Source organism: Sturnus vulgaris, chromosome 11, assembly GCF_052056855.1.
Source record: "Sturnus vulgaris isolate bStuVul1 chromosome 11, bStuVul1.hap1, whole genome shotgun sequence".
Classification (NCBI taxonomy): Eukaryota; Metazoa; Chordata; class Aves; order Passeriformes; family Sturnidae; genus Sturnus; species Sturnus vulgaris.
Genome location: NC_142253.1, coordinates 366,443 through 382,819, shown reverse-complemented (window position 1 = coordinate 382,819; position 16,377 = coordinate 366,443). Strand labels below are relative to the sequence as shown.

The window sequence follows — 16,377 nt, the reverse complement described above, 5'->3', positions numbered from 1 at the left end:
TCAGAGTTTTTCAGTGAATTCTTTTGGCCCACCAATGACTCTTGTGATTACACAGTATTATCCATAGTCTTTTTCCTCCTTTCAAAACTAAAAATTTTGGATTTATGACCCTTTCTTCTCCATTATCTCATTCGAGAGTCCCTTTTTATTTATTTGTCCTCCAAAGATGACAAGGTAGTACCCATGTTATAATAAAATTATATTTATGGGTTGGAGTAAGTCAGTTCTATATTGACTGCATTTTTAAAACTTTGAAATATGCTAACATAGAATATTTTTGTTTACTACAGAATTTCTTCCAAAGATTCAGTGTCTTGGCTTTTTCTAAAACTCTGTTTCCATGTAGGAATAAATTGAATATAATTCTAAAAAGTGGTGTTTTTGTATGGTGATAAGAAGCATTACTTGGCTTTTAAGTCTTCTGTGGTGTTTTCTTATCAAAATCCCTGAGAATGCATGCACTGTTTAGTCTCATTCATCACTCATCAGAGCCCTATTCTGCCCAATCCAGGACAAAGAATTCACTATGACATGCACAGAAACTCTTTGCTAGCAGAGATTCCCCAAGCCATGCTGCAGAGAGATCTTTTTCTTCCAAGAGCTCAGCAGAAACATTTGGGGGCTTTGCTGATGTAAGCCCGACTTCCGCTATTTTTGGCTGATGAGTCTTTGTTAGCTTCAGTGTTTTGGCTCCTCTTGAACATAAATGTAATTCATACAGGAAAATGTTCCCATAAGTCTTTGTAAGAATCTTTTAATTCTTGGCTGCAGTCATGTCTAAATTTAACCAGTAGAGAGCAAGAGGTCTCATGTTTCCTGTGTTCAGAGTGACTCGGTGCAGAGAAATTCAAGGTGCTTCATAAGGCAGCTTCTGTGCAGGGAGTGCACAGGACGTGGAAGAACATGGAAACCCCCCTTGTTTGCCAGTTATTTGTCCAAGGACAGATACATGGGGGAGGGCTGTGGTTTTGTGCTGCTCTTTTCACTGGTGCTGCTGGAATTATTCAAAGAACCACAGAACCTGCTTTCTTGTGCATGACTTTGATGAGGTCTGGATGGGTCCAGACTGGAGGCAGAGGTTGGGAGTCCTTTGATATCTGGTCACAGGCTCTTTATCACAGCACCAGATCACTAATTACTGGCAACTCACAAAAAACTCTTTATACTGTGACAAGCTGAGCTTAGCTTTTGATTTTGGGCTTATTTTGGTGACCTAAGCTGGAAAACAAGTCATGCCAAAGAGATGGTTTGACTCCAACCCTGAGTGCAGTTTCCCAAATTCAGAGGCTGTCAGGATGGCTGCTCCTGGAGCAGGGCTGTGCTGCAGGAGGCAGGTCTGGGCTCAGTTAGAGCTGGCACTGATGGGGTGCAGCTCTGGCTGCAGCAGGGAACTGCCAAATTGCAGTGCTGAAGCAGATCTGGTGTGAGGGTGCTCCCTGTAGAGCCTTTTGCCCATTTGTTGCTTTGGTTTTGGTTTTTTAAACCTCAGACAGAATCTGCCAGAAACACAGAGGACACACAGTTTTCCACTCTTTTCCCACCTGTCATTTCTCCTCTGTTCTGTTTTTTTCTTTTGATGGAAGCTGTTTAATGGGCAGTAGCCTGTTCTGTTAACAGACAAAATTGCCCTTAATCGATCTTCTGGTGTTGAAGGGGGGGTTTTATATTTTTTTCCTGGCACATGATGTCAACAGATGTGAACCATATGGTGCCAGAGCTTTAGTATTGGCAGAAGAAGCTGAACTAACTATTAGAAATATTTCCAAAATGGTTGTCAACACAGGGTCCAGGCTTGGTGTTTGCATTCCTTCCACAAGTCCAAGCAGTGCTTCAGAGCATTCTCATTTTTGAACAGCTGTGGTTCTGTCCTTATAAAAGAACTTCATGGATATATTTTTTACAATATCTGTTTCCTGCAAAGACACTTGATAATTGTTTCAGCCTTCAGTTGATTTGTGGTGGGGCATCCTGATGCCAGTGTGTGATTAAGTGGATGTGCTGTTGTTAACTGAGTGAGGCTGGGACTGGGTTGTCTTTGAGAATGAATCCATACCTGCCTGGCTTGCAGGAGAAAATCTGAAACTTGGAATTGATCTATTGGAGTTTTTAGATTAGTACCATTTTGTTTTGGCAAGGCCTGTTTCCTGCAGAAATTGTATCTCACATCCACAGAACCAGGCTTAGCAGAGAGCAGGAGGGGACATCAGTGTTGCCTCTGAGGCACCTGCACTGCCCTTCTCTGGGCCTGGCCACTGTCTCCTGCTTTGTTTTTTATTTGAAAACTGTCTAAATGGGAGACTTGCCATTATTTCCTCCTATTCCTCCAGAGCCTTGATGATGAGCTGCTGAAGGCTGGCTCAGTCCACGTTGCTGTCTTTGGAGTATTTCTGTCCTTGGGAGGCATCATGACATTCACTACAAAAGCCTTTATCTCTTTTAGAATTTAGACTGCAATGATGTTTGTGACCAGAAGGTAATGCAGACTTTTAAATTGCACTGTTGCAGGAATTTCTGGGATCTGGAGATCCCAAAGACACAAAGATGCTGATAAAAAAGCAAGCAGACTGGGCCAAGGATATCAATGAGCCCAAGGCAGCAGTGCAGATGTACCTCTCTGCTGGAGAGCACATGAAGGCCATCGAAATCAGCGGGGACCACGGCTGGGTGGATATGTAGGTTTTTTGTCACCTCGGAGATAATGCATCATAAAAGCTTGAATGAGACATGAATTCCATGTAATTTTAAAATAAGACCAAATGCGTTTGGTATCTGCCTTTATATCAGATTATCAGAGTATCTGAAACACATCTATGATTAAAAATGTCTTAAAAGTTGCATATGTTTAGAGGGTAGGGCCATAAATATGGCACAAAAACAAATGCATTGCAGCAGTGAAGAGTATGCATGGGTTTAACTCCAATATGAGATTGTCTAAAATAGCCTGAATGCCTTCAGAGTAATCATCAGAGCAGTAATTGTACCAGGTAGCCCATTGCTGATGTTCTCAGCTGTTGAGGAGAATCACCTAGAGGGCAGAGAAGTCACCTGGAGCACAGAGTCCTTAGCAATTCTATGGCCACTCCTACTGCTGGTCATTTCTCATCAATTTAGGTGGCACTTTGGGTCATTTGCTGAGCTGCCTTAAGGTGCTGGCCAGGCCCCTCAGGCTGGCCTTGCCTCTGTTTTGCTGTGTGGCACAGGGTGATATTTATTCAGGAGCCTGTTGCTCAGGTCAGGCTTGGCAAGTGTGTCCCGTGCCCTGAGTCGTGCAGGACGTGTTCCCTCCTTCCCTCTGCACGGTCTGAGATACAGAGCTGAATGTGAGCAAACAGGGAAGGAAGGGGTTTGAGTTTGCAAAAGGAAAAAGCTATTTGGAATGTTTACTGAAACTGTTTCAAGTGTTACATGGTAGTATTATTAGGATGTTTGTTAAATGTTAACTGATTAAAGGTGAAGTTATGACAATAATGAAAAGGCAGAGCACCAAGGCAGAATCTGAAACATCTGGCTTCTTTCTGCTGAGTCTAGGTTAATCGAAATTGCTCGAAAACTGGACAAAGCTGAGCGTGAGCCTTTGGCCAAATGTGCCTTCTATTTTAAGCAACTCGATAACCCTGGCTATGCTGCAGAAACCTACATGAAGGTTGGTGACCTGAAAGCACTGGTGCAGCTCCACGTGGAGACTCATCGCTGGGAAGAAGTAAGTGTGCCCTTGATTTGTGTTTCGGAAACCACTGCTCTTACTGTCACTGCTCGCCACTGAAAAGGGAGGCAAATGTCTGGTTCCCCCAGAGAGGCAGGCAGGGAGGGAGACTCCTGCAGAAGGATTCAGAGTATTTCAGTTAATTGTGTATGCCAGTAGGTGTTTGGTGGTGGTGTGGTTTTCTGAAAGTGAATCGAAACTGCGTTTATAGTGTTACTTCAATTTCCTTAGAAAATGTATTCAGTAAAAATACAAATATTTTTTGTCTCTTGCTGGGAAATCTACTAAATTTCCCAGATAATCACTTTCAAGTCTTTCTGTTTCAATAGTCAGTATGTTATTATGCTAAGCTTCTTTTCTTTTGTTGTTGATTGCTTTTTATTTTAAAACACATAAGTTTCATACTGGAGAAAATATGGATTACACTCTCTATATGTTTCACTGTGAATTTTCTTAGAGCTGAAGGATTGATCCCATGGAATATTTTAAACCCTTTAACTGTTTAAATATGCAATATTCTAAGAATTAGTTTTTTATTTGTCAGGCATTTGCTTTGTGTGAAAAGCATCCTGAATTCAAAGATGAAGTCTATGTCCCTTATGCTCAGTGGCTGGCAGAGAGTGATCGATTTGAAGAAGCCCAAAAAGGTGAGAATGTCACTGACAGAGCACTGCTTGCTCCATATTTACTCCATAGTTCTCCACTACAGAATATGGAGACTCTGTCCTGGCCAATTTCTTATCAGTGATATTAAAACTAAATATAACCCATGTTTTTGTACTGATTTAAAGTGACAGGAAATCTCCTTATTTTATAGAAAAATGTGATGGATGTATCAAAAATTATGGCATCTAAATATAAGTCCAGATCTTTTATCTTGTATGTCTGAGTGTGGCACATAAGGGGTATTTGCCATATAATCCTGGCTGTTGTAAGATTTTCATCCCACAAAAATTCAAAATATGGCAGCCCTCCTATAAACCTCAGTGAAAAACGTAATTTTTCATTCTATTTAGCTAATATTGGCTTTGCACAAGTCAAGTTTTCCTGTTTCTTTAAGGTTTTTGTGGGGTTTGTTTGGCTTATAAGATTACATTTGAACAGAGCTGTCAACTTTCCATCCTGTGCACGAAGTGGAGAGACAGGAGCTGTAGAAGGGAGCTGTGTGTGCAGTGCCTTGGCTCAGGTGTGGTTCCATGTGACAGCAGCAGCAGCTGCTCCTGAGCCTGCCCGGGTCCAAGCCCGGCTCTGCCCGGGTCCAAGCCCGGCTCTGCCCGGGTCCAAACCCGGCTCTGCCCGGGTCCAAACCCGGCTCTGCCCGGGTCCAAGCCCGGCTCTGCCCGGGTCCAAACCCGGCTCTGCTCGGCTTAGGAGAGCCCAGGGCAGGGAACGTGCTGGGCCCGGGCTGTCTGTGCACAAAGTGAGTTTGTGTGGCTTGGCACCAAGTCTTTGAGCAGCTGCTTTAGGGCAGGGGGGTATTTGCACTCCCCAGTGCTGGTTAGAGGCCCCATTTGCCCCACAGAGCTCTGGGGCTCAGCTCTGCATGCCCAGAGCTGGAAGAGCTGCAGGTCCTCCTGGGACTGTTCTGCTCTCAGAACAGAATGTGAGGTCTGGTTCAAGCTGAGCTGGCCTCACTCAGGGGGCAGCAGTGCTGTGGGGTTGGGTTTTTTGGGGTTGGTTCTCCCTCAGCCCCACTCCTTTCTGTGGAGACTGCGTTGGCCAAATTCATGTTTGCCAAGTGAGTATTCAAGGTATTATTTAGTGCATCAGGAAAGGAGATGCTGTTAGTAAATGACAGAAGGATGTAGTAGCTGTACTCTTTTAAAGTATTCAGCACAATACTTTTAAAGTATTCATACACACCAGAGCACTGACTTCAAACAATTTATTGTAGTTTTGATTTTGAGTGAAGCTGTGATTTGTAGTGTTTGGGGATCACTGTTATTTGTACAGAGATCTGATCATCACAGCATCTTCTCTCTTTTCTATTTAAATAAACCCCAGCAACCAGTGTTACACATTCTCCTTGAGCTCAAGAGTTGCTGAGACAATGTAAAAGCTTCAAAATACCTACAGATTCTTCTCATGCTCCATTAGTGTCACTGTCAAGGAAGAAAATACCAATGTATAATCCCTTTTAGCCTGTCCTGGACAGTGTTTGATATGGGCTGAATAGACTGCTCTCAGTTGAAAACCACTAATTTCCGTTAATTGATGTAATGACCCTGTAAACCCGTCTTTGTTTTGGGCTGCAGCGTTTCACAAGGCAGGCAGGCAGAGAGAGGCCGTGCTGGTGCTGGAGCAGTTAACACACAACGCCGTGCTTGAAAGCCGATTTAACGACGCAGCCTATTATTACTGGATGCTTTCCATGCAGTGCTTAGACATAGCCCAAGGTGAGTCACCGAAAGGAAGAGTGTGTTTGTCACCTTATTGTGCCCGTGCACATTGTGATAGCATTGCTGCAGCTGCTTCACTGCTGCTGCTTTGCTTTGGGTTTTTGAATGCTGTGCCTATCTCGGGCTTGTGCTATTTTTGTAGTCCCCTGTTTTTCCCATGTGCTAATTTAAAACAAATAAACAAACCAGCGACATCAGCAGGCATAAGGCTCGCTCTGACGTCTGGCTGGGATGAAAATCGTGCCTCGTGGGACCATGTATCCTCCTGCACCTTCCCACCACACCCATTGCCTGGAGGGCTAACGTGCTAGTTAGGAGATGTTGGAGAGTAAGTTACCTCAAGTGTTGGAACATAGGTATAGGAGGTTACTAATTATTTCTGCCAACAGGTAAAACTGATTGTTTGCTAGAAGTCATCTTGTCTCCCAAATGTCTGTCACTGGGGGAGAGGTATTTATAGTTAATAGGTGTAGTTCAGTGGTAATGACCACAGAAGGTGGGAATACTGCCCTTTATCCTGGTGCTCTAAGTACCTTTGGTTTAGTTTAGCTGATCTGTCACCCCTCAGATGTTTGAGGGGTTTTCCCAAACAGCTTAGTAGTGTATTTGGTGTTTGTGAAAGTTTTCAGAACTAATTGTATTTGTGAACTCTGGCATTCTGGAAGAGGTTTCCAGGGATGCACAGCTGCTGCTTTCTACCTGTAGCTCAGCTGTGGCCTCTGGCTGTGTTAAACCAACTCAACTGTTCAGTGTTTGGCTGTGCTTGTTTCAGGCCAGAAGTTTGCTCAGAAGAGTAGCAACTCTTGCAGCATATGGTTTGCATGGGTAGATGGGACATACCTGACCTGGTGCATACCTCCTCTGGCAGTGCTGCTGCTAACATCATCACAGGTTGTTTTCTTCCAGCTGAGCCTCACAGTCTGCTCTTGGAGACTGACACCAATGCCTTTCCCTCCCACAGAGAACGAAGGACAGCAGACTGAAATGTTGCAGAAGTTTCATCACTTCCAGCATTTGGCAGAAGTTTACCATGTCTATCACTTTATTCAAAGATACACTGTAAGATAATCACTTTAGAATTGTGTATTTATGCTTCCTGAGCTTTTTTCCTTAGGGAGTCCAAAAATAACTAGGACTTTCCAAGCAATTACTGTATAGTACATTTATTTATTTATTTAACTTTATTTTATTATACAGTCCTCAGCTGTCCTGTACAAGAGCTTGCTCAGCTCCTTACAGCTGCAGGTGGGGCAGGGCTGTGCCAATGCCTGACCTCCCTCCTGCCCTTGGCCCTTTTTGCTGGTTGCCCTGGTTTGGTGCCATGGACCTGAGCCTCTGCTCCTGCACAGGCCAGGGTCAGTTTTTCCCTTAGCCACTGGAAATCAGGGTTGAACAGAAGGAGGCAGGCTGGCCTGGGGATTTCCACAGGGTGCCACGTGTGTCACTGATGTGCATCACGAGTGAGGAGCTCCTGCAAATTCCAGCACTTAGAGTCATGCTGCCATCACCATTTGAGCAATATCTGTTGTAAAACATTTGAGAGCCCTTGCTCAGTGCCCTTGCCCAAAAGAAGACTCTGTGCTGTGGAGTCTTTGCTGTTTAGATCTCACAGTGCTAGAGACTCTGCCCTGTGACTGTGCAGACTGCCCTCATTTTAAAATAACCTGTTAAAGGTTCTGTTTTAGCTACAGTGATCTCTCTGTCTCTTTTCTGTTTGTATCAGGCGTAAGCTTTGGTGATAAAGACATGCAAAATCCACTGTTAGGTTCTGTCAACACCTCTTTTCTCAAGGGATGAAAGAAGCATAGTACTAGAGATGCCTTGTGCTGTGTTGCTTATTGATGTAAGTTGTTGGTTTTCCAGCTTAGAAATGTGTGTCTGTTTTTCATACCACAGGAGGAACCTTTCAGCTTCCACTTGCCTGAAACCCTCTTCAATATTTCCAGGTTTCTGCTTCACAGCTTAACAAAGGAGACTCCTCTGGGGATCTCAAAAGTGTATCCTTCAATATAGTTCAAAATCTAGAAGTTATCATGTGATACATGAAAGGAATAACTGCTGTTGGTCCAAGGCAGGGACTTCCTGCAGGGAATCTTTGCTGTCAGCTGTTGGCTATCATTAATGGGAACTGACTTCTGTCCCTCAGGAATAATCAGCATCTTCAAACTATTGTGTGCTGAGCTGCACTAGTTTGCTCTTTGTTATAGTTCTGGAGAGCTGTGCAAATCAACTAACATGTAACTCTGTTAGGCCACCCTGAACACCTGCCCAGTCTGTCTGGTGTGTCCCCTGTGTCACCGGGAGCAGGAGGACACCAGGCACTGCAGAAAGATGTTGGCTCTGCATCTTGGCAGTGCAAGGAGACTGAACTGAGGCAGAAGCAGGGAAACCCTGGAGCTTTTGCTGTCCATGAGGTGTGGCCGTGGGGTCTGTCAGGCCAACATCTGTATGGCTTTGTTGGTGCCTGGTGAACCTCTGGGGAGTGAGTGCTTCCCAAATGGGCTGTGTGAGCCCAGTGAAATGCACCTTTCTGTAGGAGAGAGCCAGAGGGTCACTGCATGCCATAGGGAGGTCTTGGCTCCACTTCATTTCTGGCTTTGGATGGGATGTTAGCTTTCCTTTTACTTAAAAACAGAATCTTTGATGAAGTCTTGGATAACAGGCTGTGTGGTCAGTAGGTGTAAACAGCAGTTAGTGTTTCACTCTGCTCAAAGGCAAGGACAGGGCTTGGTTGCTAACAAGGGGCACACTCTGAAATCACATCAGGTGCATTTCCTCACTGTCAGTGGGTTACTTATGCTGTAAAAAAATGTTTGGATTTTGGTTTTTTTGTGGCTGGGGGAAAATGCATGCGCCCCAAAATTATTGAAATATTGTAAATGGAGTCAGAATATTTAACCATAGCAGTGTTTATTTATTTTTACCTTACCTTGCTAATAATTGCCCACAGATATGTTGATAGTCCTTTCATACATGTTTGTAAGTGAAGTTCTGTAAACAGATTTCTCTGGTTAAAGCCTGTTTGAAGTCCTGGTGTTGGATATGCTTCATTGCACGACTGCTATGATTAGACAGGGTATTGAGTTTTTTTATAAATGCTGTATGTATTTTTATTCCTTAATTAAATTATAGCAATACATTATTGGCACTGGCAAAGCAGAGTAAAGCTCTTGGTGCATATAAATTGGCTCGTCATGCCTATGACAAGCTGCAGGGACTGCAGATCCCAGACAGGTTCCAGAAATCTGTTGAGCTGGGCAGCCTGACAATCCGATCCAAGCCATTCCATGACAGTGAAGTAAGCTGTAATGTGGTTCATGTTAATCATTAATATGTGGCCTAATCCTAGAATATGAGTTCCTGTGTGCACAAAACAATCTGAAATACATTATGCATGGGTCTGTGATATAATTATGTTTCTGCTGGAAACACAGTCCTTTTATTGTTATTCTTCAAGTCAGACTTCCTTCTGCTCCTGAGAGCAAATTAAAATCAGCCTCTCTTTGTGGACAGCTTCCATCCTCCCTCTCCTCTCTTGCAGCCACCTTCCTCTCTGCCTATTAATTCTTCCAAGCCCTTTTCTCTCCATTCACATGCTATTGTTCCACAGCCTTTGTCTTTCTCTCCAGCTGGAGGTCACTTTCATTTGTCCCACTCCTCACACTCTTTCCCTCCTCCCTCCATCCCTTCAGTGACCTTCCTTCCGTAAATCTTATTTTAACACCTTTTCTTCTTTCACTGAAGTCTGGCTTTCTGCAGTGTTCTATAAAGCCATGTCTCAGGGAGTACTCACTAAAAATAAATTGCATTGTACCAGTGAACATGCACCTGGCCTCCTGAAATAATAGAAACACACCTTTTAAGAACTGCCTAAAATAACTCTGCTCTTGAAAACAGATTAATTATTTGGAGAACCTAAATTTGACTAAATCTTAGAGCAAAAAACTTTGCTTCAGTAAACTTCTCTTCAGCTTTTTTTGTCCCTGTGTATTTGATGCAGAACTCTGCTTCTGTTACTGCAAAGGCAAGGTGAAAATTTAATTGTTAAAATGGTGAAGCCATCTATTTTTAATGGGAAAACTTGCTGGTTTGTTAAAAAGGGAAAACATTTTCAGATGTTGAAGGATCTGATTTCACAGCAGTGCTTCTCCAGACTGGTGCTGGTGTTGTATCTGTGTTGTCAGCCGAAGGGGCCGTCTTTAATTGGAAACAAAGAGCTGGGGCTGTGCTGGTCTGCAATTACCATGCTCTCAATGTGTCTTTTCAGGAGCTCGTGCCCCTGTGTTACAGGTGCTCCACCAACAACCCTTTGCTGAATAACCTGGGGAATGTGTGCATTAACTGCAGGCAGCCTTTTGTCTTCTCAGCCTCCTCCTACGGTGCGTTGGGACCTCGGGTTTGCTCGTGCTTTGCAAGTAGATAAATGTTAACAGAGTACACTAGTGCTTCATTTCTTCTCACTGCAGTGTGTTTGGCCAAACAAACTTTTGTTACAAGCAAACCAGTTCCTTTACTGTTGTTAAATTTGACTAAGTGGGGGTTGCTGGCTCTCACTGCAGAGCAGCAGTGCAGCATTGTTTTATGGCCAGACACACCTAGTGTGAAGATGAACACAATCCTTTCAGAAGTTCAGGGGGTTTGGTTTGCTGTAATTTTATTTTATTTAACTTGTTTCATGAGAGAAGGTGGGCAGAACTGATGTGAAGGAGCACAGTATCTGCTATGAGCACTTCCTGAGCTCTTGCAGGTCAAACACTTCCTGCCTTTCCCACCTTTTAGAGGTGCTGCATCTGGTCGAGTTCTATTTGGAAGATGGCATCACAGATGAAGAAGCTGTAGCTCTCATTGATCTTGAAGCTCCAAGAGTGAGTAAATGGCAAGAGACGATGAGCGAGCGTATCCTTCTGATTAGAACTGGTTTCCTTTTCTTAGGGAAAAATTAAACAATTTAGAGGTTATTTTTCCCCTTAGGTTTAATTCCTTTTGTCATATGACTGATGGAAGTGCAATTGCATCTTTGTTGTGTTAGTATAACAACCAAAACATGGTTTAACTAAACCTAATATTGTCAGGATGCTTTTCCATCAGGACAGTTTATTTATAATCCTGTGCAATGTTTATTTTTAACAGTGGAATGCCATGCTTTACCTATTCGGTGTGACCTGCTTTCTGACAAGGATGAGGGGAATCTGGAGAGTGTTGCTTCCAATAACAGCTTCTTTTAGAGGCTGCCTTCTCTCAAGCCAAAGGAAGTAGCACTTCACGACTCTTCCTGTTGAGATCTGGTTGGGAATGCTTTGGCATCCAGAGCTCCAGTTGCTGTGGGGGTTATAGAATATGAGATGTACAGTAATGCACAAGAACACACAAACTCTGACTAAAGCTGCCCATAAATATAACTTCAGTAGATTGCTTCCTTTGCTCTGTCATCTGTGGAAGGGTAGAACTGATGTCATGCCTGGCTGTGGTCAGTCTTGCTGTTCTACAGCAGCTGCAGTGATAAACTTCCCCAGGCACTGGAAATCCCAGCAAGGCCTTCTTGGTACTTTTTGTAATGACCTGGCACTGTCACAGTTTGAGATACTCTGAAGCAGCAAGGGTACTGGTCCTGCTGGGGTTCTCTCATACTGATTCTGTAATGGTAGGCAGAGCCAGTTGTACAGGAATTCTTGTCCTTCCTTAAAACGTGCATCCAGATACTCAGACTTTGAAGCTTGATGACAGTGCAGATATTATTGAGGATGGTGATCCCTTTACAGCAAAACTGAGCTTTGAGGTAAGAACTGTACCTGTGTCCACCAAGAGAAATTAATAGAAAATTTTACTTTATAAAGCCACTCTTCTGGTGTGTGTGTGCTACAAAGAGAGCTGCAGAGCAGGGGACTGGGAGAGGGAAATGGACTAAGGGAGTTAACTCCTCCCTTAAGAACACAAACAAAACGCCTCAAAACAAACAAACTAGCAAAACCCACACAGAAATCCCCCAAAACCTCACAAACAACAGAGATTTTAAAGCAGACACTCCTGGAATTTCGTTTCCTCACTGTGTACTGGTACAGCAGCAACACACCTATAGAGCAGGCCATACTGTGAGGGTTTCCTAGAGACTGTGACATGGCTGTTATTTGCAAGGAATTGTATTAAAGAGAGAAGGGAAGCTCACTGGAAATAGATGTGGCTGGGTGCTGCTGTTGGTGAAGGTTTTGATAAAACTGACAGGGAGTTTGGTGGGACAAGGCTCGGGCCAGTTCTGCCTTAGCTTCTTCTGCTGAATTTTGCTTTGCTTCTTGAAACAACTGACAAATGCTCAGGGCCCCTGCAGTTGGTAACAGTGATCTTTGCACTCCTGCTCTGGTGCAGCAGGGAGGCTCCGAGTTCGTGCCGGTGGTGGTGAGCCGAGCCGTGCTGCGCTCCATGAGCCGGAGGGATGTGCTGGTCAAGCGCTGGCCACGCCCGCTGCGCTGGCAGTTCTACCGCTCGCTGCTGCCCGACGCCTCCATCACCATGTGCCCCTCCTGCTTCCAGGTACTGCCTCGTGGACAGCTCTGAAACGTCAGCAAAGAGCCCTGCCCAGAGCCTGATGGGTGGAACTGTGCTAGTCACTGAAACCTCATGCTCTGAAATGTACTCAGCAAGTTCCTGAGCGAGGTGGAGGCAGAGCAGGGAAGCCCCAGCTCTGGGCTGTGTGGTACACACAGGAGCAGCTGCCTTGGAAGACATGGCCATAGTCAAGAATTTGAGAAGTTGCCCTGGCAGCAAGTCAGAGCCTCTTGAGGAAACCTTGGCTGACCAACAGAAGCTGTTTGTATTTATTTCCTTTTGCTCTGTCTCTCTGACTTGGTCTAGAGGTCTAGCAATGAAAACCAGTCAGTGACTGTTGTCTGCTTCTGCCTCGCTCAGAAATGACTTTTTGAAATGCTGGAATTCAGTCATGTTTGCTTACACAACTGCCTAATTGTCCATCCTTTTTAATGGGTTTGTGCCTTCTCAGCAGCACTGTCAGAGGTCTCTGAAGTGCTTGCTGCTCTGTTCCAGGCTGTAGCATCTCAGGTGATTGAAACTAAGAGGACCAATTCTCTGTGATGGTAGTTCCAGAATATCTGTGCTATTGAGCAGCAATTGAGCTCAGTGTGCGTTTTCTTAGGGTACAGGCTAACTTGTTTTAAATCTGTTCCTAATTCACAGATGTTTCACACAGAAGACTATGAGCTTCTCATACTCCAGCATAATTGTTGTCCATTCTGTCGGAGGAGAACAGATGAATCAAACCAGTGAAGAAAACCAGGCTTTTACCTCAGCAGACACTCCTGTTGGCTTGGCAAAACACTACTTAGACCTGTAGAGCTTTTGTAGTAACTTGGTTACATCATCTTGTCTCATTTTGTATGTAAGAGTGGAACAAGTTGAAGAATTGTAACTATTTTTTTAAATTAAAATGTTTGGGTTTTGTGAATATACTCTGGATTTTCCAGGCAAGCAGCTGAATTGCCACAGAATTTTACAGGAACGTTTCTAGGATTAACTTCAGCCTTTAAGTCATTGTTTTTACTCCAGATTGTACTTCTTAACACACACCAGTTATTGACAGGTCTTCAAATAAATGGGACTATTTTTCACTATTGTCTCAGAATTTGCTCTAATACTCATGCTTCTGATCTTGAATTGCTTTTTCCTTTCTATTCCATTTAGGCAAAAACAGCATTTAGAGCCCTCCAAATATAATCTGAAGAGTTCCACTACTCTTGGCTCTGGAGGCATCTCACAGACACCCTGGGGCAGGTGGTGGCTGAATCGGTGTGGAATTCACCTGGTTAAAGTGCACACCTGAGCTCCGTGCTGCTGCCATGGAGGGCTGTGCCAAGGGAGTGCTGCTGAGCAGGGTGTCCCCAGCATGCCCAGGTGTCAGTCCTGAGCCAAGGGTGAGCTCAGTGTGCAGGTGAGGGGAGGCAGACCCTCTGCTCTCTGCTGCAGCCTCTTGTGGAGGCAGGAGACACGGGGGGCATCAGTCCCAGGCAGCACCTGAGCCCGTGCAGTGGCTTGCTCTCCCTACAGGATTGGGCAAGAAGCAGGAGAACAAAAGCCACGAAACTCCTGTGTGGAGATAAAGACAGTTTAATAGCTGAAGCAGAGCTCTGCATGCAAACAAAGCAAAGCAAGAAGGAATTTATTCCCTGCTTCCTGGAGAGCCAGGCTCAGCATGAATAACTGTCACTTGGGAAGGCAAACACCACAAACACAACATCCTCCCTTCCTCCCCCTTTCCCTGAGCTTTTATTCGGGAGCACAACGTCATCTGGAGTGGCACACCCCCTCGGCCAGCTGTCCCAGGTCTGTCTCTCTGTTCCCAGCCCTGCTCTGGCCTGTTGCTGAGGGGACAGAGCAGGGAGGATGGAGAGCCCAGTGCTCAGCCCCAGTTGCAGCTCGTGTATTCCCAGTGCCAGTTTGGACACCAGCACAGTGAGGGAAGTGAGCTCTGTGCCAGTGACACCAACACGGATTCCTCGAGCAGGGGAATCTCACCAGGATGGCCACAGGGTCATTCCCAGCAGGGGGAAGATTCGTGTAGGTAACCAGCTTGGCTGGAGCTGGGAAGTGCTGTGGCTCTTGGCTTTAATCCAGTATGAGCTGTGCCCATGTTGCCACGAGCTGTGTTGTGATGGCAGCCTGTCTGTTCCAGCCTTTACCTGGGTGGCCAAGGACACGAGCTGCTGGCTGAGGTGGTCGGTGCTGCAGGGCAGCTCCCGGGGGAGCAGCACTCTACACGTGAACGGGATGTGTGTCTGCTCCAGTTCCTCTGGAAAAGGACACCCTGCAATCACACTGCCGGCTTTCTGAGTCCCTCAGTGCTTCCTGACCAAGTTTGCTTGATTTACCACTTTAAAAACATTCTGTTCTAATTACAGCTCGTCTGCTTTCTGACTCAGCTGTCACTGTTTGCAGTGAAGACTCTGCTATTGACATGGATAAACAATGCTGTTTGAGATGGGAGCCAGGGTGGAATTCAGCTCCTTCTGGAACTGAGCTGGCTGTGCAGAGCCAATGGGAATGAAAAATCATAAAAAAGAAGAGAAAGGGTTTGAAGTGACACAGACACAAAATGGATCTATGTTTTTTTAAAACAACTCTGTGAATATAGTCTAGCTTTGAAAAGTGTTTTGGGCTTTTCTGGGCAGAACCACTCTGCTTGTCTCATACATGATGGAGGTGTTCTAGTCCAGGCTGCCCTGTGCCCTGGAGTCCAGCAGCTGGCTTCATGCTGAGGAGTCCCTGGAGGTACAAGAGGTCCCACCATGGCTCTTCGGTTGGAAGCTGTTGTGAGGAATTTGTCCCGTTCCTCTCTCTCAGCTGCCTGCCCATCCCACTGCTGCATCCAGTGGTGACGCACGCCAGCCCTAAGCTCTGCACAGCAGCTGCTACCTCAGCAGTGGCTTATTGCCTCAGCTTAAAGTGTTTTAGGAAATAAACCTTTAATCCCTGTGTGCCCAGGTACAAGTGTAAAGAGCTGCATTTGCAGTTAGAATGCGGCACTGCTCTGGCCTTGGCAACAAGTGTGAGAAATTAATTGAGAGGGACTTAGGGTGAACAGAGTGCATGTGAGGACCTGGTGTTTTCATGTTAAGGTGAAGAAAGACCTTTGGGACTGTCCAGAGACTCTGAGGCTGCCAGCAAGGTTCTGCCCTAGCCTGTGCTGCCAGCACTTCAGCTCCTTCCACCTTCCCCACTTAGAGGGCAAGTTTCCCAGCTTGGTCTCTGCTCTAAGGAGAGTACAGTGCTTTGTGCTTTCTCCCATTAAACTTATTGCTAAACTAACCTACAAGGAACATTGGTGAAAACTAGGCCAGGACTGGAGGAAGTTTATTAAAGCCAAGAGGACATGAAATTCTGCCCAGCTTGCACCATGAGCTCCAGCAGCTCTGGTACATCCTCCTGTATGGATGAGGCCTCACGTTCACCTGCTCCAGCCCTCAGTGCAGCCAAAACAGCAAGGGGAGGCAGGTGCTCAGCTCCCTTCCAGCCTCTGTCACCTACGAAGGGGCACAGCAAAGTCTCTCTTTGTGCTCACCTCCTGCACGTTTTGTGCCACTGCCTCTGAAAAACTAAGAAAAGATAATGTGAAACTCATCTGCTGTTTGGCACAAGGGGTGTTTTAAGCACAACTGAGTGCTTAGAGTAGAGAGACAGAGGGTATGGAAGGCTCCAACCAGAGCCCCGTGGAGTTTGATGATTATGCAAGGTTTGAGGAGACTGAGGTTGTCTATCAACCAGCATATGAAG

The 16,377-nt window shown here is 45.2% G+C and overlaps 1 protein-coding gene across 6 annotated transcripts in view; it reads left to right on the top strand.

The window, feature by feature from the left end:
- Window positions 1-13,718, top strand: part of IFT122 (intraflagellar transport 122) — a 29,359-nt gene extending 15,641 nt beyond the window's left edge. The window contains exons 18-29 of one of the 6 annotated variants that reach the window (XM_014874063.2): window positions 2,506-2,672; window positions 3,529-3,700; window positions 4,248-4,350; window positions 5,959-6,099; window positions 7,064-7,161; window positions 7,999-8,099; window positions 9,235-9,400; window positions 10,370-10,481; window positions 10,882-10,998; window positions 11,799-11,878; window positions 12,466-12,627; window positions 13,288-13,718. In XM_014874063.2, the coding sequence (XP_014729549.1) occupies window positions 2,506-2,672; window positions 3,529-3,700; window positions 4,248-4,350; window positions 5,959-6,099; window positions 7,064-7,161; window positions 7,999-8,099; window positions 9,235-9,400; window positions 10,370-10,481; window positions 10,882-10,998; window positions 11,799-11,878; window positions 12,466-12,627; window positions 13,288-13,377 (1,509 nt within the window). In that variant the 3' untranslated portion in view covers window positions 13,378-13,718. Of the gene's footprint in view, window positions 1-2,505; window positions 2,673-3,528; window positions 3,701-4,247; window positions 4,351-5,958; window positions 6,100-7,063; window positions 7,162-7,998; window positions 8,100-9,234; window positions 9,401-10,369; window positions 10,482-10,881; window positions 10,999-11,798; window positions 11,879-12,462; window positions 12,775-13,287 lie in introns of those variants that run through there. The other 5 variants (XM_014874058.2, XM_088171210.1, XR_015805942.1 and 2 more) reach the window with 5 other exon arrangements.
- The last annotated feature ends 2,659 nt before the right edge of the window (window positions 13,719-16,377 follow it).